General features: G+C 42.5%; 1 protein-coding gene across 1 annotated transcript; it reads right to left on the bottom strand.

Moving 5' to 3' along the window:
- Window positions 1–9,433: 9,433 nt before the first annotated feature.
- On the bottom strand, window positions 9,434–23,824 carry LOC132896185 (acidic mammalian chitinase-like). Its single transcript, XM_060936900.1, has 9 exons — window positions 23,778–23,824; window positions 23,339–23,551; window positions 23,195–23,251; window positions 22,943–23,117; window positions 11,294–11,418; window positions 10,612–10,735; window positions 10,345–10,527; window positions 10,136–10,252; window positions 9,434–9,806 (listed from the first exon to the last, which is right to left on the bottom strand). The coding sequence occupies exons 1-9, from the start codon at window positions 23,822–23,824 to the stop codon at window positions 9,666–9,668; spliced, it is 1,182 nt and encodes a 393-aa protein (XP_060792883.1). The 3' UTR covers window positions 9,434–9,665.
- Between the last annotated feature and the right edge of the window lie 372 nt (window positions 23,825–24,196).

Here is a 24,196-nt window from a genome sequence, read left to right as displayed (position 1 = left end):
GAAGGATAGGTTATACCGAGTGACGCAGGACACTCAGACGAAAGAGCGAGTCACCCAATTGCTAATTCCAAAGAGCCGCCGGGAATTGGTATTTCAGGCGGCTCACTTTAATCCCATGGCTGGACACCTCGGGCAAGATAAGACACTCGCCCGGATAATGGCCCGGTTCTATTGGCCGGGGATTCGCGGCGACGTCCGTAAGTGGTGTACGGCGCGCCGCGAATGCCAGTTAGTAAATCCAGCGGCCATTCCAAAAGCGCCCTTGCGCCCCCTACCATTAATCGAGACCCCGTTCGAAAGGATTGGGATGGATCTCGTCGGGCCATTAGATCGGTCAACACGAGGGTACCGCTTTATATTGGTTCTGGTGGACTATGCAACGCGATACCCGGAAGCGGTGCCTCTTCGCAATATCTCAGCACGCAGTATTGCGGAGGCCCTCTTCCACGTTATCTCCCGGGTTGGAATCCCGAAAGAGATTCTGACTGACCAGGGCACCTCGTTTATGTCACGAACACTGAGCGAACTGTATGGGCTACTGGGTATTAAGCCGGTCCGCACCAGCGTTTATCACCCACAGACGGACGGTTTAGTTGAACGGTTCAACCGCACCCTCAAGAATATTATCAAAAAATTCGTAAGTGAGGACGCACGTAACTGGGATAAGTGGCTCGAACCCTTGTTGTTTGCAGTGCGAGAGGTCCCCCAAGCCTCCACGGGGTTCTCCCCGTTTGAATTATTATATGGGCGTAAGCCGCGCGGCATCTTAGATGTACTGCGGGAAAATTGGGAGGAGGGACCTTCACCGAGCAAAAACGAAATTCAGTACGTTATGGATCTGCGCGCAAAACTCCACACTCTCACCCACCTAACTCAGGAGAATTTGCGGCAGGCCCAGGAACGGCAAGCCCGCCTGTACAACAAGGGCACGCGCCTTAGAGAGTTCACTCCGGGAGATAAGGTACTCGTCCTGTTGCCCACGTCGAGCTCCAAATTAATCGCCAAGTGGCAAGGGCCCTTTGAGGTCACACGGCGAGTCGGGGACGTCGACTATGAGGTTAGGCGAACGGACAGGGGGGGGGCACTACAGATCTACCACCTCAATCTGCTGAAACTTTGGAACGAGGAGGTCCCCGTGGCGTTGGTGTCGGTAGTTCCGGAGAAGGCGGAGCTGGGGCCGGAGGTCCAAAAAGGGTCATTGGCATCGCGTACCTCTCCGGTCCCCTGTGGAGACCACCTCTCCCCGACCCAACTCACGGAGGTCGCCCAGTTGCAGGCCGAGTTTTCGGATGTGTTCTCGCCCCTGCCCGGTCGCACTAACCTCATAGAACACCACATAGAGACGCCCCCGGGGGTGGTAGTGCGGAGCCGTCCTTATAGATTACCCGAACACAAAAAAAAGGTGGTTCGGGAAGAACTTCAGGCCATGCTCGAAATGGGCATCGTCGAGGAGTCCCACAGTGACTGGAGCAGCCCGGTGGTCTTGGTTCCCAAGGCCGACGGCTCGGTCCGGTTCTGTGTGGACTATAGAAAAGTCAACGCGGTGTCTAAATTTGATGCGTACCCAATGCCTCGTATTGATGAGCTGCTCGATCGACTAGGCACGGCTCGCTTTTACTCGACACTGGATTTGACGAAGGGATATTGGCAGATCCCCTTGACTCCATTATCCCGGGAAAAAACGGCCTTTTCCACACCGTTCGGCTTACACCAGTTCGTCACACTTCCTTTTGGGCTGTTTGGGGCGCCCGCTACGTTTCAGCGGCTGATGGACAGGGTCCTCCGGCCCCACGCCACCTATGCCGCCGCTTACCTAGATGATATCATCATTTATAGTAATGATTGGCAGCGGCACCTACAACACCTGAGGGCCGTCCTTAGGTCGCTGAGGCGGGCGGGACTCACTGCCAACCCGAAGAAGTGTGCGATTGGGCGGGTGGAAGTACGGTATCTGGGCTTCCACTTGGGCAACGGGCAGGTGCGTCCCCAAATTAATAAGACGGCAGCGATTGCGGCCTGCCCGAGGCCCAAGACCAAAAAGGGGGTGAGGCAGTTCCTGGGGCTGGCTGGCTACTATCGTAGGTTTATACCTAATTATTCGGACGTCACCAGCCCGCTGACTGACCTCACTAAAAAGGGGGCGCCAGATCCGGTCCAGTGGACGGAGCAGTGCCAGCGGGCTTTCTCTGAGGTAAAGGCTGCACTGTGTGGGGGGCCACTTTTACACTCCCCTGACTTCTCTCTCCCTTTTGTGTTGCAGACCGATGCGTCGGACAGAGGGCTGGGGGCCGTTTTGTCCCAGCAGGTGGAGGGGGAGGACCGCCCAGTCCTGTATATCAGCCGGAAGCTGTCGGTGCGTGAGGGGCGCTACAGCACCATTGAAAAAGAGTGCCTGGCGATTAAGTGGGCGGTCCTCGCCCTCCGTTACTACCTGCTGGGGCGCTCTTTCACTCTCTGTTCGGACCACGCGCCCCTCCAGTGGCTCCACCGCATGAAGGATGCCAACGCGCGGATCACCCGTTGGTATCTGGCACTCCAACCCTTCAACTTCAAGGTGGTCCACAGGCCGGGGGCGCAGATGGTCGTGGCGGACTTCCTCTCCCGTCGAGGGGGGGGGGAGTCGGCTGCCGGCCGGACGAGCGCCCGGCCTGAGTCGGGCGGTGGGGGTATGTGGCAGCGGGGGCGTGGTCAAGCGCCGGTCTGTGACAGGAGGGTGGAGCTGGGGAAGGTGAGTGGCAGAATCGCGACACCTGAGGATAATTAACCTGTGTTTGTGTGTGTGTTTTCCCAGTAACCGCTCCCTATTTAAGGAGGCAGAGAGAGAGGAGAGGGAGCGCAACCCGGGACCAGACGACTGTGTGTGTGAATGAATAAACGTATAGTTAAGATTTTGAGACTGAAAAGTTATCAGAATAAATCACCTTGTCTGCCTCCAAACGCTGTCCTGCCGTCCTCTGTGCTCCACCCACACTCTATACGCGCTACAATGACACGCTTAGTAGAGAGTGGGTCCTGCCATTTAACAGGGGGAGGTCCCGGTGTTGTTTTGGCGGGAGCAGCTGTCACAGAGCCGTCTATGTCATCTCCACGTCAGAGTGAGGAGCCGCCGGCCCCTCCTCTTTCTATTGGGGAATCCCTCGCAGATTTCCCATTAGAGCAGTCGCGAGACGAGACTCTGCGACATGCGTTTGACCAAGTGAGAGTAATCGATGGTCAAATGCTCCAGCCGAACGCCACCCCGTCCTTACCCTACTTCGCGATTATGAAGGATAGGTTATACCGAGTGACACAGCACAATCAAACTAAAGAGCGAGTCACGCAGCTTTTAATTCCAAAGAGCCGTCAGGAATTGGTATTCCAGGCGGCTCACTTTAATCCCATGGCTGGACACCTAGGGCAGGATAAGACACTAGCCCAAATAATGGCCCGATTCTATTGGCCGGGGATTCGCGGGGATGTCCGTAGGTGGTGTACGGCGTGCCGCGAATGCCACTTAGTGAATCCAGCAGCCATTCCAAAAGCACCTTTGTGCCCTCTTCCATTAATCGAGACCCCGTTTGAAAGAGTTGGGATGGATCTCGTCGGGCCATTAGATCGGTCAGCACGAGGGTACCGCTTTATATTAGTTCTGGTGGACTATGCAACACGATACCTGGAAGCAGTGCCTCTGCGCAATATCTCAGCACGCAGTATTGCGGAGGCGCTCTTCCATGTTATCTCCCGAGTTGGAATCCCGAAAGAGATTCTGACTGATCAAGGCACCACGTTTATGTCACGGACACTGCGCGAACTGTATGGGTTATTGGGGATTAAGCCGATCCGCACCAGCGTGTATCACCCACAAACGGACGGTTTAGTGGAATGGTTCAATTGCACCCTTAAGAATATAATTAAAAAATTCGTAAGTGAGGACGCACGTAATTGGGATAAGTGGCTCGAGCCCTTGCTGTTTTCAGTGCAAGAGGTCCCCCAAGCCTCCACGGGGTTCTCCCCGTTCGAATTATTATATGGGCGTAAGCCGCACGGCATTCTAGATGTGCTGCAGGAACATTGGGAGGAGGGACCTTCACAAAGCAAAAATGAAATTCAATACGTTATGGACCTGCGCGCAAAACTCCACACCCTCACCCACCTAACCCAGGAGAATTTGCGGCAGGCCCAAGAACGGCAAGCCCGCCTGTACAACAAGGGTACGTGCCTTAGGGAGTTCACACCGGGAGATAAAGTACTCGTACTGTTGCCCATGTCGAGCTCCAAATTGATCGCCAAGTGGCAAGGGCCCCTTGAGGTCACACGGCGAGTCGGGGACGTCGACTATGAGGTGAGGCGAACGGACAGGGGTGGGGCACTACAGATTTACCACCTCAATCTGCTTAAACTCTGGAATGAGAAGGTCCCCGTGGCGTTGGTGTCGGTGGTTCCGGAGAAGGCGGAGCTGGGGCCGGAGGTTCAAAAAGGGGCATTGGCATCACGTACCTCTCCGGTCCCCTGTGGAGACCACCTCTCCCCAACCCAACTCACGGAGGTCGCCCAGTTGCAGACCGAGTTTTCGGATGTGTTCTCGCCCCTGCCCGGTCGCACTAACCTCATAGAGCACCACATAGAGACGCCCCCAGGGGTGGTAGTGCGTAGCCACCCTTACAGGCTACCCGAACACAAAAAAAAGGTGGTTCAGGAAGAACTTGAGACCATGCTCGAAATGGGCATCGTCGAGGAGTCCCACAGTGACTGGAACAGCCCGGTGGTCTTGGTACCCAAGGCCAACAGGTCGGTCCGGTTCTGTGTGGACTATAGAAAAGTCAACGCGGTGTCTAAATTCGACGCGTACCCAATGCCTCGTATTGATGAGTTGCTAGATCGACTCGGCACGGCTCACTTTTATTCGACACTGGATTTGATGAAGGGATATTGGCAGATCCCCTTGACTCCACTTTCCCGAGAAAAAACGGCCTTTTCCACACCGTTTGGTTTACACCAATTCGTCACACTTCTGTTTGGGCTGTTTGGGGTGCCCGCTACATTTCAGCGGCTGATGGACAGGGTCCTCCGGCCCCACGCCACCTATGCGGCCGCCTACCTCGATGACATCATCATATATAGTAATGACTGGCCAAGGCACCTTGAACACCTAAGGGCCGTCCTTAGGTCGCTGAGGCGAGCGAGTCTCACAGCCAACCCGAAGAAGTGTGCAACTGGGCGGGTGGAAGTACGGTATCTGGGCTTCCACTTGGGCAACGGGCAGGTGCGTCCCCAAATTAACAAGACCGCAGCAATTGCAGCCTGCCCGAGGCCCAAGACCAAAAAGGGGGTGAGACAGTTCCTGGGGCTGGCTGGCTATTATCATAGGTTTATACCTAATTATTCGGACGTCACCAGCCCACTGACTGATCTCACTAAAAAGGGGGCACCAGATCCGGTCCAGTGGACGGAGCAATGCCAGCGGGCTTTTTCTGAGGTAAAGGCTGCACTGTGTGGGGGGCCACTTTTACACTCCCCTGACTTTTCTCTCCCCTTTATGTTGCAGACCGATGCGTCGGACAGAGGGCTGGGGGTGGTTTTGTCCCAGGAGGTGGAGGGGGAGGACCGCCCTGTCCTGTACATCAGCAGGAAGCTGTCGGTGCGTGAGGGGCGCTACAGCACCATAGAGAAAGAGTGTCTGGCCATCAAGTGGGCGGTCCTCGCCCTCCGGTACTACCTGCTGGGGCGCCCTTTCACCCTCTGTTCGGACCACACGCCCCTCCAGTGGCTCCACCGCATGAAGGATGCCAACGCACGGATCACCTGTTGGTATCTGGCACTCCAACCCTTTAATTTCAAAGTGGTCCACAGGCCGGGGGCACAGATGGTCGTGGCGGACTTCCTCTCCCGTCAAGGGAGTGGGGGGAGTCGGCTGCAGGCCGGACGGCCGCCCGGGCTGAGTCGGCGGTGGGGGTATGTGGCAGCAGGGGCGTGGTCAAGCGCCGGTCTGTGACAGGAGGGCGGAGTCAGGGAAGGTAAGTGGCAGAATCACTACACCTGAGAGCAATTAACCTGTGTTTGTGTGTCTTCCCAGTGACCGCGCCCTACTTAAGGAGGGAGAGCGAGAGCAGAGGAGCTCTCCCGAACCAGACGGCTGATGTGTGTGCGGGTGTGTGAGAGTGTTTAAGTAAGCTGAAAAGCTGAATAAAAAGAGTTTTGTGAACTCAGTTCTGGCCTGCCGTCTTCTGTGCTCCGCCCATACATAGGAACTGCCACAGCACCTAACCCCCAACTGCTCCCCGGGCACTGTAGCATAGCTGCCGACTGCTCTGGGTATGTGTGTGTGTGCTCACTTGTGTGTGCATGTGTGTGTTCACTGCTTCAGATGGGTTAAATGCAGAGGACAAATTTCACTGTGTGCTTCAGTCTGGCAAATAAAGGCTTCTTCTTCTTCAGATGTACTTTGTCTTTGTTTTTTTTTTTCACTCTTTTGGCTTATCCCTTCTGCTTTTATTCTTGCCAGACCTACAGGACCCTGAGGATCACCACGACACCTAAACCTTCCTACACCATATCAGTGTTTCTGTAATGCTGACATTTTTTGGATGTAGTTTGGCCATTTTATTGTCTGTTCCATAGTTTAAACTTCACTTAGAATCATCCTGTAAACCATAATTTTCATTAAAAATGTAAGATATTTTATCAGTGTCTATACTGTAAAATTCCTTCAACCGATCCATTCCATTTTCATATAGTTATTCCATTGTAATGGACCCAAACAGGCCTCAGCCATATCACGCACAGCCAAGAAGGAAAGAAAAAATAAGGCATATTTTGTTCAAAGCTTCCATGTATGACATGTGAATAATGAAACAGTTTAAGATGGGCATCGAATAGATCCCTAACAGTGAATTTGTGGGGACTTTGCTGCACAGAGAGCTAGCAGGTAGCAGTCACATGTATTCAAAACAAATACAACAAATTGGATTCTGGGAAGGGTGAGCTGGCTCCTTTAAAGTTCAGGAGGGAATGTCAGCTATCATATACAGTACATCTCTTTGTTTTGCACCTATGTTTAAATTTATGGCACCAGTGAAAGAATCTCTTGCAAGAACTACAAGGTCATGCTTTTTTGTTATTTATTTTTTATTATACAATCATTGTCAATTTAAGATACATAATCAAAACATTTGGATATGTGGATAGACAAAGCAATTTGTAATTTAAGATTAATTGCTTGATTTATTCCAGTTTGTCTGATTAGGTGTATGGAATGTGACCTTCTTCACTAATCACATTACTGAAGACAATCTCATTTCATCTCATTATCTCTAGCCGCTTTATCCTGTTCTACAGGGTCGCAGGCAAGCTGGAGCCTATCCCAGCTGACTACGGGCGAAAGGCGGGGTACACCCTGGACAAGTCGCCAGGTCATCACAGGGCTGACACATAGACACAGACAACCATTCACACTCACATTCACACCTACGGTCAATTTAGAGTCACCAGTTAACCAAATCTGCATGTCTTTGGACTGTGGGGGAAACCGGAGCGCCCAGAGGAAACCCACGCAGACACGGGGAGAACATGCAAACTCTGCACAGAAAGGCCCTCACCGGCCACGGGGCTCGAACCCGGACCTTCTTGTTGTGAGGCAACAGTGCTAACCACTACACCACCGTGCCGCCCACTGAAGACAATGACAATTTAAATAATTCTGTACAACTGGACTGTACAGGAGTATACTTGGTTCATGAAGCTTTCTAGGTGGATTTTAGCTCTCCAAGAATTGTGAGAACTGAAAATTATGCCAGCTTATATCTTTTGACAACAAAACGGCTTGGAAGCTTTTTACAACAATGTGATGTACCCGGTTAAAGGAATGTCCTGAAAATGTATAGTAACTGTACCAGGGACAGAACTGTGTCACTTCTTATAATTGTACTGAGATAATGAAAATAAATGGTAATTGGCCTCAATTTAGTGGTCAGTCACTTCTAGTATTTGAGTTAAGAGGATCAGTTTTAGAAGCTTTAGAAATAACAAGAGCTGTTGTGCTGTGTATTGAATAACATGGTGCTTATGAACTGATTCCAGCTTATACAATATAATCTTTGGTTTTGTTATTGTACCTATTTCAAAATAATTGTGACCGATGTTTTCAGGTCAAATAAATGAATATCTGAATATATAGGGTGTTTCAAAAAATGTTATACCATTTCACAATCTAATAACTTTGCCAATTCTCATTCAATTGACCTCAAATTTTAACAGCATGTGTGGAAACAGGTCAAAATTTTATGTTTAGTGTTTTTTGGTTTTTATCTCTTTAGGTATATAAATGCCATTCACTGGAAAAGTAAAGGTGCTTTGTGTGTTAGAGTACGCTCGAGCACAGTCAGACAAGACTGTGCAGCGTGCATTTATGAAAGAATTCTCTAAAAATGCACCAACTGCAATGCAGATTTGGAAATGGCACAAAAAGTTCAAAGAGGAAGGCTGTCTGTGTGTCTGTGTCTCAGGTGGTGTGCATGTTGAAAATTTTTGAAATTGTTCATGGAATCCACATACCTTTCAATTTCTCATTCAAATGTTAAGGAATAAATCTTATATTGCTCAACATTAAGCCTGTTCAGTTTCATTTGCCTAGACTATGTAGTTTCTGGGATATTTACATCTTAAATAATATCAAATTTTTTGAAACTCCCTGTATATATTCAAAATTATGTTAAAACTAATGGATTATTTTTCTCCTGTAGATAGATGTACGCCATGGGTGACATTTCCCCACGAAATGTGTGTCTGGGCTTTACTGTTGCTTGCTGGTTTTTGTGTGTTGAACACAAGGGTGAACAGATTGAGACCGTCCTGTAAATCATCTTACACATATGATGTATGTTTTATGAATAAATGGTTTCTACCATTTAAGTGTTAACATAATTTTGACTAACCCTGTATTCTCTCTCTCAATATACAGTATATATATACAGGTTATTGCAGGGCTGACACATAAAGACAAACAACCATTCACACTCACATCTACGGTCAATTTAGAGCCACCAATTTAGCCTAACCTGAATGTCTTTGGACTGTGGGGGAAACTGGAGCACCCAGAGGAAACCGACGCAGACACAAGGAGAACATGCAAACTCCACACAGAAGGGCCCTTGCCGGCCACTGGGCTCGAACCCAGGACCTTCTTGCTGTGAGGCGACAGTGCTAACCACTACACCACCGTGCTGCCCACATCAGGGACAATATAAAGAATATTTGTGCGAAGATAATATAGAACTTTTCCAGCCCAACAGAAAGTAATAATTATAATTAAATCTGATTAGAAAAGATCAATAATAGTAAAGTTAGTTAGCACTTTAAAATGATCTATGTCATATTTTTTAAAGAAAGAGAAATAAAATGTGAATATAATAAAATATATAACAGCACTTCATCAGTCGTATTAGTTTCATGAGCAGGAACAATAGGAGCTATAGGAGGAGGAGCAGAAGAAGGAGCAGAAGGAGCTGCAGCATATAAAGCAGTACTAGCTGGAGCAGGAGGAGGTTCAAAAGGAAGGGTAGTGGGAACAGGAGAAGCAGCAAGGACTGCAACATGAGGAGGGTAAAGAGGAACAAGTAAGGAAGTAAACACAGAGAGATTCATATTCAGAGTAATGTATCAGTAACTGACAATAGCACATTGCAATCAATTTATACACCACTGTTTAGCTCTTTCCTGAGCTCGCTGATGAGAGGGTATTTTCCCAGTCCACAGAACCGTCCGTTAAAATCATCAAGGTCAAGAGCCCACACAAAGGCCCCTCCAAAATTATTATTTTTGAGGTATGTCACCTAAAACAGAAAAGCAAGCAGTTAAGTATGATCCATGTAGAAATTAGATAGCTGGTGTTTTTTCATTATATGCTCTTCATCCTGTTTCTTCAGTAGTTTATTTCCCTAGTGCTCTACAATTTATCTGTGCTGAAAGTAATTCAGAGAAGGCTAAAGTTTAATACTGTATGCAGGATCACACTTTTTATGTAGCGTATATATTCACACTTGAATATAAGTCTTGCAATATGTGAGATTAGTGTAAATACAAATTTCAATGGAGTTTTACTACAAATAGCAGTCAATTTTCTTTTGATCTCTCTTATCATGTCATAATTTAGATTTCTTACCTTTGTGTCAAAGCTCTCCTTGGTGTCAAAGCCAACCCACTGACCCCCCTTTGTGGCATAAGGTACTTTTTGATCCTGGATCCACTGTATGCTGGTTCCTTGAAGGAAGCTGCAGATCTGATGGGAAATAACCATTCACTTCATTAGGTCTCATATAGAACAACACACTGAAGTTTGTGTGGCTCGCATACAGTAAGCTGTGTACAAACCTCATAATAAGACCAGAAGCCTGCCTGTTTGGTGTAAGTGCCAGCGGAAGCAGGGCCACTTGTTGGAGCTCCCAGGCCACTTGCTGTAGACGACAGTTGGAATGTTCTGCCATATGTAGCAAAACCCATCCTCAGCTTCTCCACTGGAGCACCCTGATCCTTCCAGTATGTCATTGAATAATTCTGCAAATCAGAAACAAAAAGATGTAGTGCATCTCTGATTGCCAGGCTCTGCTATAAGCAAAGTTGTAGAAAGTTTGTCTTTACAGTATTAAGGGAAATTTCATTTCCTGCTTCCTGAGACCATTGATACAGAGGACTGTTGTGACCAGTGACACTCTCCCAAGTCCCATGAAAGTCATAAGTCATCACACTAATGAAGTCCAGATACCTGTATAATTAATAAAGTAACCAGTTCAGTGACACTGTAAATCTTATGTCAATTAAAGCTTGATGAACATACTGTAAATAATTTGTAAAACAATTAACAGGACTGCACAAAATATCAAGTGAAAAATATTTTTTTAAAAAGTCCTTTTCTGAATACTTTTCTATGTCATTATGAGATTATGATAAGGCAAAAAAAAATTTTAAACCAATTTCTTCACACTTTTACTAATTTCAAGCTTGAAATTGTCCTTAATTTTCTTTCTTTGAAGCATTCATTTCTGGAAATAAGTAACATTATCTGCCACTAGAACAAAAAATATTTCAAGCTTGAAGTTAGACAAAATACGAAACAGGCTAAATATGCATATATCACTTTATCATACCTAATAATGACAAATATCAGAACAGTTCAACTATTTAAGATGAAATTTCCACTGAAATAGTTGAATTTTCACCTAATAATTTTTGCAGAGATCATAATTCTCTGAAAATCCATCAAAACTTTTAGTACTGAGTTTGACACAACGTGAATTCTTTCATGTTATCCAACATAACCTACTGGGAAATCTGAGGAATTTCATATGCACCATCTATTTTTGATTTCCCAGCAGCTACTGCAGCTGTGACCATGAGGCGGGGACGTCCTGTTGCAATGCTTTCAGCCTCATAGGCTTGTCGAAGCTCCTATAGGGGAAAAACATACATTTATTAAAACTGTACAATTAGGAGAGAGCAAGGTAAAAAGACTCAGTAAGCAGTCTTGGCAATTGTACACAGTTGTCATGAAACTATATGAGGCAAGCACCCACAATTTCTTTGAGGAATTAGAGTGAAACAAATGGGGAAAGTGTTTGATAAAGCTCACACAATATAAAAACCCTGGCTCAAAACAAAACAATATTCAGGGCAGCTATAAGAAAGGTACAGTGCTTCTTTCTTTGTGTTTCGTGTGGCCCAGCTAATGTTATTGTAAGCATGCTCACTGTTTGCACTTCTGTGGCTCATGTGCTTTTTACATGGGCGGTGGGAACAAGTTGCACCCATTTTGCTTCGTGTTTAAATGCTCACTCTCTATCGGTGGCAAACCAGAGGTGAGACCACAAATCTCTCCGTAAAATATACGGATAGCTCATTTACCAATCCGCGCTGTACAGACAAGTGAAGCCATCTGGCCACCATATTACCAAGAAAAGTATTTCCTGACTTTTTTTCCTTTCATTACCTCCTCTTATTTTCTCAACTTTACCCACATTCTTTCAATCCATCCATTATCTGTACCTGCTTATCCTGTACAGGGTCGCAGGCGAGCTGGAGCCTATCCCAGCTGACTATAGGCGAGATACACCCTGGACAAGTTGCCAGGTCATTGCAGGGCTGACACATAGAGACAAACAACCATTCACACTCACATACTTGCCAACCCTCCCGATTTCAGAGGGAGGCTCCCAATTTTAGCCTCCGCCTCCCGATCGTATGTTAAAAACTGGATAATCTCCCGGTTTTGGGAAATCCCTATACCGCCAAGTTAAAAATACTCCTGATTATGTCCAATCAGAATCGTATGAGAAACACTGTTGATGTCAACTGATTTTTAACCAATCGACGAACAGAACGACAGTCACTTCTGTGATGTAGGATTCACCCAGGCTGTCCGACATTTTTTACAAGCAGTCATTCATCATGGCCACTAAACCAAATACCAAACGGCAAAAATATGAATGCAAATACCAGGTTGCATGGGAGAATGAATTTCCATGGATAAGCAAATGTTTGACCAGCCAGTTACACATTTTAAGGTAAAGATACCTTAAATGAGAATATAATGGACATTTGAGTGTGAAATTAAACTAGTCTTCCATACCATTTCAGAAACAAACTGTACAACTTCTAAAGTGTTTAGTGAAATTTGCAGGACAGAAAATTTGTTCGATGAGTGTATTTGAATAGTGTGGTAGTGTCTTAGTGCTATTTTGAATTTATGTTTGAAAGTTTTAAGTGAAAGTTTACAAGTGAATTATCTGGAAAGTGATTGATTTTGATAGAGTTTTGAGTGAAAGATTACTAGTGAGTGTATTTTGGTAGTACTAAAATTTTGAATTCGAGTGAATTTCTTTGTGGAATATATTTTGATAGTATGGTAGTATTTATAGTGCTATTTTTAAATTTTGTTTGAAAACTTTCAGTCAAAGTTTGCAAATGAGCAAATTCCTTTGATGCATTCCGATAGGATTTTGATAGTATTTCTAGTGCTTTTTAAAAATTCTGTTTGAAAGTGTTTAGTGAGAGAGATGGATTTTAGTAGTACTAAGTGCAGTATTTATTTAATTGAGTTGTTACTATTTTGGTTAAATCTTATTAAAATGTTATTTAATTTATATATGATATTATAGTTCTCTATATTTTACATGAGCTTACAGAAGGAAAACACATTTGATGCAATCCAATAATACTTTCATTCACTGTGACTATTTTAAGAAATTATAAACATTCTTCTAAAGCATCATTTGTGTTATTTTCTGTGAGTCTCTGTATGTATACAATATTCAGGCATGAGATTTTTCAGCTAAAAATCTGATTTAAGACTTCCCTTTCATTGTTAATATATTAAAATTAAAGACGAGTATTATTTCAGATAAGATAAGGTAAGAGTATTATTTGAGCTATATCATGCCTGATACATGAATCCCATAACCTATAGTAATTGATAGAACAATATCAACAATTCAAAAACTCTTTAATTATATAAATTTCAAATGGTTTGCAATTAATTGGGATCCACTTTTTTACCATTTCAACCATGCATCATACCCTCGTCCAATTGAAAATGTCGTTCACGCACTTTTTTCCCCCATGAGAATTTTGAAAAGTTGGCAAGTATGCACTCACATTCACACCTACGGTCAATTTAGGGCCACCAATTAACCTAACTTGCATGTCTTTGGACTGTGGGGGAAACCCACACAGACACGGGGAGAACATGCAAACTCCACACAGAAAGGCCCCCATCGGCCACTGGGCTCAAACCAGAACCTTCTTGCTGTGAGGCAACAGTGCTAACCACTACACCACCATGCCACCCTCCCACATTCCTTACATACAGTATCTTTATAGTGCTCCCCTTCATTGTAATTGTTTTTTTCCCCTTTTCCAGTTCAGTCTCTGATAATTTTTTGAATGGCTCTTTTTTTACTACTATATTTTTATGAAGATTATTTCAGTTTTCTCTTATACAGTGTATCTTTCTGTCTCGTATATTTCCTCTATTTAGGACAGTTGCTGAAACAGGATTATTTTCTCATGTTATTTGCCATTTTCTTTTCATTCTCACAGTCATGTCTTCACAGTATTTATTGGTCACATAATTCATATTACACATGAATCGATCCTGATAGAGTTTAATAACTTAGATTATTCCTCAGTGCTCACACTAATACCTCACGTCTCATTTTCTTTAATACACATTGGCTTTTTTATACTATTGAATTTTTACATTGATCTTACTTTTGTTTGATATAGTTATAAATAGATATTGCCTGATGTTATTTAGGTTTTCTTGAAATTTATGTCAATTTTTTTTAATGTTTTAGAAATATTAATTTGTATGGAAATATATTCTAATAAATGGAGTATTAGAATAATTAGTTTTTTTATAATTATGCAGTAAATTGTAATTCATTTAGGACTTGTTTGATTTTATTATTATGAAATTATTGATTATATATAATTTGTAACTATAGCTACAGACTGGTATCAATCTGTTTACAAATTAACTAGTCAGAATATCTACATGCAAGTCTGTGTTCCATCCATTATTTGCATGATTAGTTTCATTTCATTTTTCATTCTGTGCAGTAGAATGTATTTTTATTATTATTATTATTATTGCTGATCTGGAACAGTATTTGAGGGTTCATAGCCTCCGGACAACAAGAAATTACTTTACTTTTGTGGACCCTGACCCACATGTTGTCTCTATCTCTGTGGAAACCAGAATTGTTCTGTCATGTTGTAATGTACACTTTGTTTTCTTCTCTGTTGTGCATGTATTGTCTATGTATTTTCTATTTGGTCAAAATAATAAAACCAATAATAATAATAATAATCTTGAATGTATCCATAATGATTAACCATGTACTGAATACTATACATTATGATTAAAACACACGTGTGTTAATAACATGTCCAATATGATGAATATCATTTCCAGTTTGTATAGCTTCCTAAGGAGAGACATGATCATATTGATCCGATGTGCGTGGTAATATGGCGGCCAGACGGCTTCACTCTGACGAGCCAATGAGCTATCCAGATATTTTACGTAGAGATCAGTGGGTTCGACAGGTAAACACAAAAGCGCGCATGCGCAAATCGGTGATCAGAAATGTGTTGCAAGCTTGCTTTATTGTCCTCTCACTGCTCGTTTCTGTTTAAAGGCTCGGTGATTCGGCGGTAAATCTAACTTTCACTTCCGGAAACCTGATTCACTCTAAGTGATGTGTCGTTCAGAGAACGAATCGACTCTCTGAGCCGGCTCTTTTAAATTAATTTTAAATTGAAAAAGCAAACAATGATCATCTTAATCGCCCCACAACTGCATGAAAGTAAGAACTTCTTCTTTAGTCCAGTTATCACTGCAATTGGCTTGGGAATCGCTTGACTCTATAGTTTAAAGACAAAGTTTGACAAGGAAAAGCACTCGAGAAGAACTGACCATTGAATTTGCCGCGAAGTGGGTTTTCTGGATGATAAATGACCCGGATGAACGCTACTACGCATGCGTAAACCTTCCTACTTGCCACCGACACAGAGGTAAGCAGGAAGAAGTCGCACCTGGAACAAGATGTTCCAGAACAAGCTGCAATTATCGGCGTCAAATTGTTCCGGAACAAATTGTCTTTTGACAAGCAATTTATTCAGGGAACAGTCTGTTCCAGCGCAAGTGTGCGTGCGTCCTTTTCCCTTCACTGCTTGTGTTTCCAGTTCTTTTACCCCATTCACAGTGCCATTATTTTACAGTCTCTGACTGCAGGGGTTCCTTAAGATGAATGTACAGTGGATATAAAAAAGTCTACATAACCCTGCTAAAATTAAAACACACAAACAAAAAAAAAAAAATGGTTTCGGGGGGAAGAAAAAAAACACACACACAATAACCCAGTTGTCTCAGTGTGCACACCTTTTAACCAAGCACCTTTTAGAACCAATCACATTCAAACTCCTGTTAAAAAGTACAATGGCAAATCAGGAAAAGTTGGAAACAGTATGGAAAATGTAAAAAAAGAAAAATTTGCAGTCACAGGTACGGCCCACCTCATAACGAGTCGGGGCCCATTAAAAAGATCAATTATTTTGGCTCATCTATTCAATTAGAACTTAATAATCTATTGTAAAATGTATTAATGGGATGCAGCACCACTCCCTGCCACGGATGGGAGCCCAGGAATTAAATATATGCAATAAAAACAAACTGTTTTTAATTGTACGTATTGTATTTAAAACTGTATGGATGTACCAGAAGCCAACATAAACCCATGCATGCAGGGTATTCTCAGTCAAAAGGGATTAATGATCCAAAAGTGGAGTCTGGGCAATTAGCACAAGAACTTATTGCCATGTTTGTATACTGAAAACAAGCAAGTTATTAAAACCAAGAAGTACACTCAAAAGAAGTGGGTATAGAAACCACTCACTGGGATAGATCCTTACATGCTAACAAAGAAGGATTTTTCCGATGAAAGAAAAATTTACTAGCTAAATTTGACATTAGTAGAATAAATTTTGATCCTATTGTAGCTGGAACTAAATACAAAGACAATAGTTATGCATACTCTTAATTAACTTAATGTGAAGATAATTAACAAATAATCAACAGATTTTAAGTTTTTTTTAATTGTATATATTTTTAGTCTTTTGTATTTGTAATTATTTGTATCTGTACATGCACGACCCCACCAGCTCTGCTGAGCAACTTATCGTGTTTAAATAAAGTAATTAATTAATTCAATCATTCATTATGAGTTGGGAAATTATCCATCCATTGAGTTCCCTGACATCTCAAACTACCTGGTGCTGCAGACATCATTCTACACAGATAAATAGATGGAAACCTGGGAGAGCATGGAGGAGTACATCTTTTTATATGTGGCTGGGTTAAAGGTCTGGGGATCAGGACACTACAAGATAAATCGTGTATCATTTTTGTCCAGGTAAGGAGGAATTTCTGGGCTTTGTATGTGTCTTTGTACACGATGGTGGCTAGGACGCGACAAGTTTTAGTATTGGGTATAAACAAGCCACAGCTGCTTGATTCTCAATCCTCCCTGCTCTTCTTTTCCAGCAGGCATCATAGCTCCATATAATTTACCCACAAACGTATTTATTTATTCTGCCCACTGTGTGTGCACGCTCTGTGTGTGTGTGTGTGTGTGCGTGCACATGCACGCAATGCAAAGGAGGAATGTGACAATAATAAAGACTTGTTGTTCTTAATTTACCCACAAATGTATTTATTCCACTTGAAAGGTGTATGGCGGCACGGTGGTGTAGTGGTTAGCGCTGTCGCCTCACAGCAAGAAGGTCTGGGTTCGAGCCCCGTGGCCGGCGAGGGCCTTTCTGTGCGGAGTTTGCATGTTCTCCCCGTGTCCGCGTGGGTTTCCTCCGGGTGCTCTGGTTTCCCCCACAGTCCAAAGACATGCAGGTTAGGTTAACTGGTGACTCTAAATTGACCATAGGTGTGAATGTGAGTGTGAATGGTTGTCTGTGTCTATGTGTCAGCCCTGTGATGACCTGGCGACTTGTCCAGGGTGTACCCCGCCTTTCGCCCATAGTCAGCTGGGATAGGCTCCAGCTTGCCTGCGACCCTGTAGAAGGATAAAGCGCTAGAGATAATGAGATGAGATGAAAGGTGTATGTCAAACCAGCTACCGGATTTGGGACACTACGACATCCTGAACTATTTAGTATTTGGCTTCAAACGTGAAGAAAAATTCACAGCCCACTAGATGGCGCTTCATGGCCCATTATTGGTTGAGAAACACTCCTCCTATGGGACTCCTATGGACCCTTTTCACGTGACGTCACGACAAACGCGGCCGCCATTTTGGACGTGTACTACCAGTAGTTTACCACAACCAGCATTGAGGAACGGCAGCAAAGAAAGTGTTTATTTTCAGCAAGACTTCCATCATGCCACTATATTGTTGTGCACCTGGATGTAGTAACCATCAACAAACAAGGCAAGGGTTATCATTTTATCGGATCCCGGTAGATGCTGACCGACAGAGAAGATGGATAGCGGCACACCAGCGCTTGTGTAGTGACCACTTTGTTGGAGGTAAGACGAATAAAATTAGCCAGAAAAGGCATTACATTGCTGTTAACATTCTGTGGCGGCGAGTGTGTAACCAAATAGGCTAAAATAACCCATTGTAACCTCTGTTCTTCTGTAGTAGCTATTAGTTAGCGTTGTGTTCCTTTGCTGTTGGTAGACTGTAGGACAGATCAGAGGCAGTGTCCTACAAACAGCGCTTAATTTGAGGGGGAGCAAGCCGGAGCGCGCTCCGGAACCTCGGGCGTTGGCTCCGGCAGCTATTTACACTGGATCCGGTGATCCGACACCTCTTTTGACTATGTAACAAAAAAATAATAATAATAATTAAATTAAAAAATGCAAGTTTATTTAGTGTTAATGTCTGATTTTGATATCTGTCTTGTTGGTGATTTCTCTCATGAAACGACATCCACAAAATATCTGCAGATGAACTTAATTTGCAGTGTTATTACAAAACATGCCCAGAAGCGCAGCGCCACGCCCCCCTCTCCTCTCCTCTCCTCCCTCCCCTCTCCTCTCCTCGTTTTTCCGCTCTGGAGCCGCTCATCCTCTGCGCTCCGGGACCTCCCACTTTACAAATTAAGCACTGCCTACGAATAAGTGTTCAAAATAAGAGGAACAGGTATTTGTCTCTTAAATCCAGGCCGTTCCCTGTAATCTGTAACACTGGGTTGGAGAAAGTAATGGCAAATAGTGAGTGCACAAACCATAGAAGGTAAACTGTACACAGCGCCAGGGCAGTGTGATGGTATGTCTACTTTTAGATTGTGTTAGCTTATCAATGAACACACTCGTCACTCGATGAGTTTCACGTCTTTACGACGGATACTTAAATGTGTGTTAGGTATTATTGTTGCAGTCTAAGCAGTCATTGTAGCAGCTAGATGAGCGAGAACCGAAAGGGTCTGTGCCATAAACCGTTATTTCTGTACGGCGTTGCTAATGTGTCGTTACTGTTGTTATTTCTCCCTCTGCTCGCCCTGTAAATGCCCTACGTCGCTGGATAGTGAAGGTGTTTTCTGCATCTCGCTCCTTTTTCTTGTATGTTCTCCGTTTGTCACCTTCCTCGCATTCAAACCAATTCAAGCCGAAGTCCGCTACATGTCCAAAATGGTGGTCGCGTTTACGAAGGTCACGTGACTGAAAAGGGTCTATAGTCATTTTGGACAGTTTATGAGACCGTACTATAGGAACACTAGCGATGGGAAGAATATTATAGAGGTATTACAGAACATCATAGAATTACAGTGTTATACATTTATTACTATTATCTTATAGTATTACTATAGTCCTTTATTTGTATGGGTGCTACCCTGGTTTTTGATAAGTCTGGTTCCTGGTTTTCTGCTTTTGAGTCTGCCCTCAGATTGATGTACATGAATAATTCTCCAGGGGTCCAGCATTGTTACCCGGGCTGGGACTGTCAGGTGTAATATAGTTATTTATGAAGGAAATTAATAACTTGGTTTCATTGATGCCAGTAGCATATTTATATTTTTCTTTTTTAAGAAACTAACGAGTTTAATATTCTCATCTCTCATCTCATTATCTCTAGCCGCTTTATCCTGTTCTACCCCGCCTTTCGCCCGTAGTCAGCTGGGATAGGCTCCAGCTTGCCTGCGACCCTGTAGAGTTTAATATTTCAGTGTAATATCTGAGACCACTGTGAATCTTATGGAAAGTTATAACACAGTGTGACACAGCAATGTACCTTTGAGATCAGAATGTTACCAGTGATTTGGTGATCTTGCTATTTTACCACTATTAATATCACTCTTATTGTTATAGATTGCTGCAACCCCGAAATATCAATTGTGATTTTTAAGTTTTTTATACTCTATGATGACAAATTGGATGCTACAGGGCTATGTTCTTGTTAGAAGTGGCAAGCGTTATTGCATTTCTGTGTCCTTGTCAATGCATTGAGTACTGGGAGTGTGTATATTCTTATTTATTTGTATTGGGTTTTTTAAAATCCATTTTTTGTTCTCTTGGTAGAAATCACAAGTTGCTATGCTGGGAACTGGTTTATTACCTTCTCTGAAGAATTGTGATTGTGTTAATAGCTCAATTTTTACATGAACAGCTGTTCTTTCCTAATTATTACATTGTATAGTCTCTCATAAGATTTTACCAGTGAATTAATTTTACATATGTATAAAAAGAAAGCACACCCTCCTTCAAGTCTATGTTTTTACTTATCAGGGCCTAAATAACATTTGTGCCAACTTCTATAAACAAACAAATAACCTCAGGTGAAAAAAAAATCCCTGATTTCAAAATGTAAACATTTTTCCCCTAAAAAGTACAATGAGGTAAAACAATTAAATAATGATGTGATTTGAAACAGGTGATTGTAATCATGATTCAGTATTAAAGCAATATCCAGGAGCCTTAAAATGGAGCCTTTATTAAAACAATGACAATTTTGCATGACATAATAGTTATTTAGGCCCTTAAAAAATATAGAATTGATGGACGGTGCACTTTCTTTTCCTCATCTGTGTGTATGTGTGTGTATGTATAGTATGAGTCAAAAGTTTACCTTACAATTATACCTTCTCAACCTCCTACGTTATTTTTATTAATTAAAAGTCACTTCATGTCTTAAAGTAATGATGGATGTCGTTTCTCTTTACTTAGCTGAGCGGTTCTTCACATAATAAGAATTACTACAGTTGTGGAATAGGGCTATTTACTGTATTTTTATTATTTACTGTTTGATCTCAAACGCATTAAGAAGGAAAGAAACTAGTCCACAAATAAGCTTTTGACAAGGCACACCTGTTAATTGAAAAGCATTCCAGGTGACTACCTCATGAAGCTGGTGAATATAATGCCAATAGTGTGCAAAGTATCATCAGGGTAAATGGTGGCTATATATATATTTAGCACTTTTTTGTTTACCACACAATTCCAGATACAGTGGTGCTTAAAATTTTGTGAACCCTTTAGAATGTTCTATATTTCTGCATAAATATGACCAAAAACATCATCAGATTTTCACACAAGTCCTAAAAGTAGATAAAGAGAACCCAGTTAAACAAATGAGACAAAAACATTACACTTGGTCATTTATTTATTGAGGAAAATGATCCAATATTACATATCTTTGAGTGGCAAAAGTATGTGAACCTTTGCTTTCAGTATCTGGTGTGACCCCCTTGTGCAGCAATAACTGCAACTAAACGTTTCCGGTAACTGTTGATCAGTCCTGCACACCGGCTTGGAGGAATTTTAGCCCATTCCTCTGTACAGAACAGCTTCAATTCTGGAATGTTGGTGGGTTTCCTCACATGAACTGCTCGCTTCAGGTCCTTCCACAACATCCCAATTGGATTAAGGCCAGGACTTTGACTTGGCCATTCCAAAACTTTAACTTTATTCTTCTTTAACCATTCTTTGGTAGAACAACTTGTGTGCTTAGGATTGTTGTCTTGCTGCATGACCCACCTTTTCTTGAGATTCAGTTCATGGACAGATGTCCTGACATTTTCCTTTAGAATTCGCTGGTATAATTCAGAATTCATTGCTACGTCAATGATGGCAAGCCATCATGGCCCAGATGCAACAAAACAGGCCCAAACCATGATACTACCACCACCATGTTTCACAGATGGGATAAGGTTCTTATGCTGGAATACAGTGTTTTCCTTTCTCCAAACAAAACGCTTCTCATTTAAACCAAAAAGTTCTATTTTGGTCTCATTCATCCACAAAACATTTTTGCAATAGCCTTCTGGCTTGTCCATGTGATCTTTTGCAAACTGCAGACGAGTAGCAATATAGATTAGGGATAGATTAGGGACCAAATTAGCTCATGTTTTAAGTCGTTCAAATTCTGTAAAGCTGCTTTGCAACAATGTTTATTGTTAAAAGCGCTATACAAATAAACTTGACTTGACTAGCAATGTTCTTTTTGGAGAGCAGTGGCTTTCTCCTTGCAACCCTGCCATGCACACCATTGTTGTTCAGTGTTCTCTTGATGGTGGACTCTTGAACATTAACATTAGCCAATGTGAGAGAGGCCTTCAGTTGCTTAAAAGTTACCCTGGGGTCCTTTGTGACCTCGCCAACTATTACACGCCTTGCTCTTGGAGTGATCTTTGTTGGTTGACCACTCCTGGGGAGGGTAATAATGGTCTTGAATTTCCTCCATTTGTACACAATCTGTCTGACTGTGGATTGGTGGAGTCCAAACTCTTTAGAGATGGTTTTGTAACCTTTTCCAGTCTGATGAGCATCAACAACGCTTTTTCTGAGGTCCTCAGAAATCTCTTTTGTTCGTGCCATGATACACTTCCACAAACGTGTTGTGAAGATCAGACTTTGATAGATCCCTGTTCTTTAAATAAAACAGGGTGCCCACTCACACCTGATTGTCATCCCATTGATTGAAAACACCTGACTCTAATTTCACTTTCAAATGTACTGCTAATCCTAGAGGTTCACATACTTTTGCCACTCACAGATATGTAATATTGGATCATTTCCCTCAATAAATAAATGATCAAGTACAATATTTTTGTCTCATTTGTTTAACTGGGTTCTCTTTATCTACTTTTAGGACTTGTGTGAAAATCTAATGATGTTTAGGTTATATTTATGCAGAAATATAGAAAATTCTAAAGGGTTCACAAACTTTCAAGCACCACTGTATGTTCCATATGTTATTTAATAGTTTTGATGTCTTCAGTATTGTTCTACAATGTAGAAAATTGTCAAAATACAGAAAAACCTATGAATAAGTAGGTGTGTCCAAACTTTTGACTGGTACTATAGCGTTCTCTGAACTTTATAACAGGGAGAGGTGTAGTTGTATTTTGTGCCGCAATAGCACTGTAGTATATGAGTATAATATCCAGGATAAAGAAGAACTTTACTCAACTTGCAGAGCAGAGTGAATCTTTGCTTGTCCTGTGGAGGACTGCCGCGGGTTCCAGGATACTCCCAGTCAAGGTCCAGGCCATCAAATCCATGTTTTCTGAGAAAGCTGATGGAAGACTGGATGAATGTATTTCTGTTTGCTTGTGTGGACACCATGGTAGAGAATCTGGATACAGAGAATTCAGTCATATCCTTTTTGACTTGAAAAATATTTTACAGCAGAACCATGGAAATAACGCTTACTGAGTTGAACCGAAGTTCCATCCTCCAACAGCCAAAAGTGTCTTCAAGCTTGGATTACTGTTAAATAAATTAGTATCTCAGATTAACAAATCAGTTTAAACCTAGAATACAAAATAATATTTACCCAAAAGAAGAAATCCTCACCTTTGCTTCAAACTATTGAATGATTTGTAGAGAGTCTCATCATTCCACTCGACGGTGGCCAGCTGATTTGCAGAGTTAATCATGGCGAATGCATAGATCAGATGTGTGCACAGGAAGGGACAAACGTTCTCAGGCACATACTTGGCCGCATCAGATCTGTACTGGGCCCAGTTGGTAAAGTAGCATATTAGCTGATAGGCTGAACCTAAATTTTAAACAAAAGTCATCAGTTGATTTCATCTGATGTGAGAAAAATAAAAACATACAAATTACTTCAGAAATAATGCATAGAGAAAACTCACCAAGATGAATAAGTAACAGGCAAATGCCTGAACGGTGAAATAAAAAATAAAAAAAGCGCTGTTTAAGTTTAAATGTGTTAAAACACGCATAATACAAATTTCAAATATCATGTCAATAGCAAAATATTTAATGTATAATGTTAAAAAAAAGATAATTACCTGTGAGTAGAATAAGTCTCATCATTGTGGCTGCAGTTTTACACTGGCTACCTTTCAGGTGGAAACATTTTATTGTCACAGGGTACATGAACTTGTGAATACAGTAGCCAATCAGCAGTGTCCCATTTGCATGATCTGTTTCCCTAGTGGCAACTGGTAAAAATAACTTGCTGGCATTGCTCTAAGGTATTTCACTGATCATCAGAGACTTATTTATTCTTTGGATTTTATTTGCACTGTTGATTTTTATTCAATAGCTTGTGGTTTATTAATTGTACAGTCAACAAAGCTGGCCACAATCTGTCTGGGTTTTCTCTTCCTATGTTTCTGGATACAAAAGTCATGTGACAATGAATTGCAGTTATGTGAACATAAAAAAAAAAATACTAAATGATGT

The sequence above is a fragment of the Neoarius graeffei genome, chromosome 13 (genome assembly GCF_027579695.1).
Source record: "Neoarius graeffei isolate fNeoGra1 chromosome 13, fNeoGra1.pri, whole genome shotgun sequence".
NCBI classification, from domain to species: domain Eukaryota; kingdom Metazoa; phylum Chordata; class Actinopteri; order Siluriformes; family Ariidae; genus Neoarius; species Neoarius graeffei.
The sequence above is the reverse complement of the archived record's forward strand: the minus strand, read 5'-3'. Positions and strand labels throughout refer to the sequence as shown.

Coding starts and splice junctions, on each gene's coding strand:
- LOC132896185 (XM_060936900.1), bottom strand. CDS start 23,824: ATGATGAGACTTATTCTACTCACAGGTAATTATCTTTTTTTTAACAT. Junction 23,252..23,338: donor TTCAATAGTTTGAAGCAAAG/GTGAGGATTTCT, acceptor TTTATTTAACAG/TAATCCAAGCTTGAAGACAC. Junction 10,528..10,611: donor ATGAAATTTCCCTTAATACT/GTAAAGACAAAC, acceptor TCTGATTTGCAG/AATTATTCAATGACATACTG.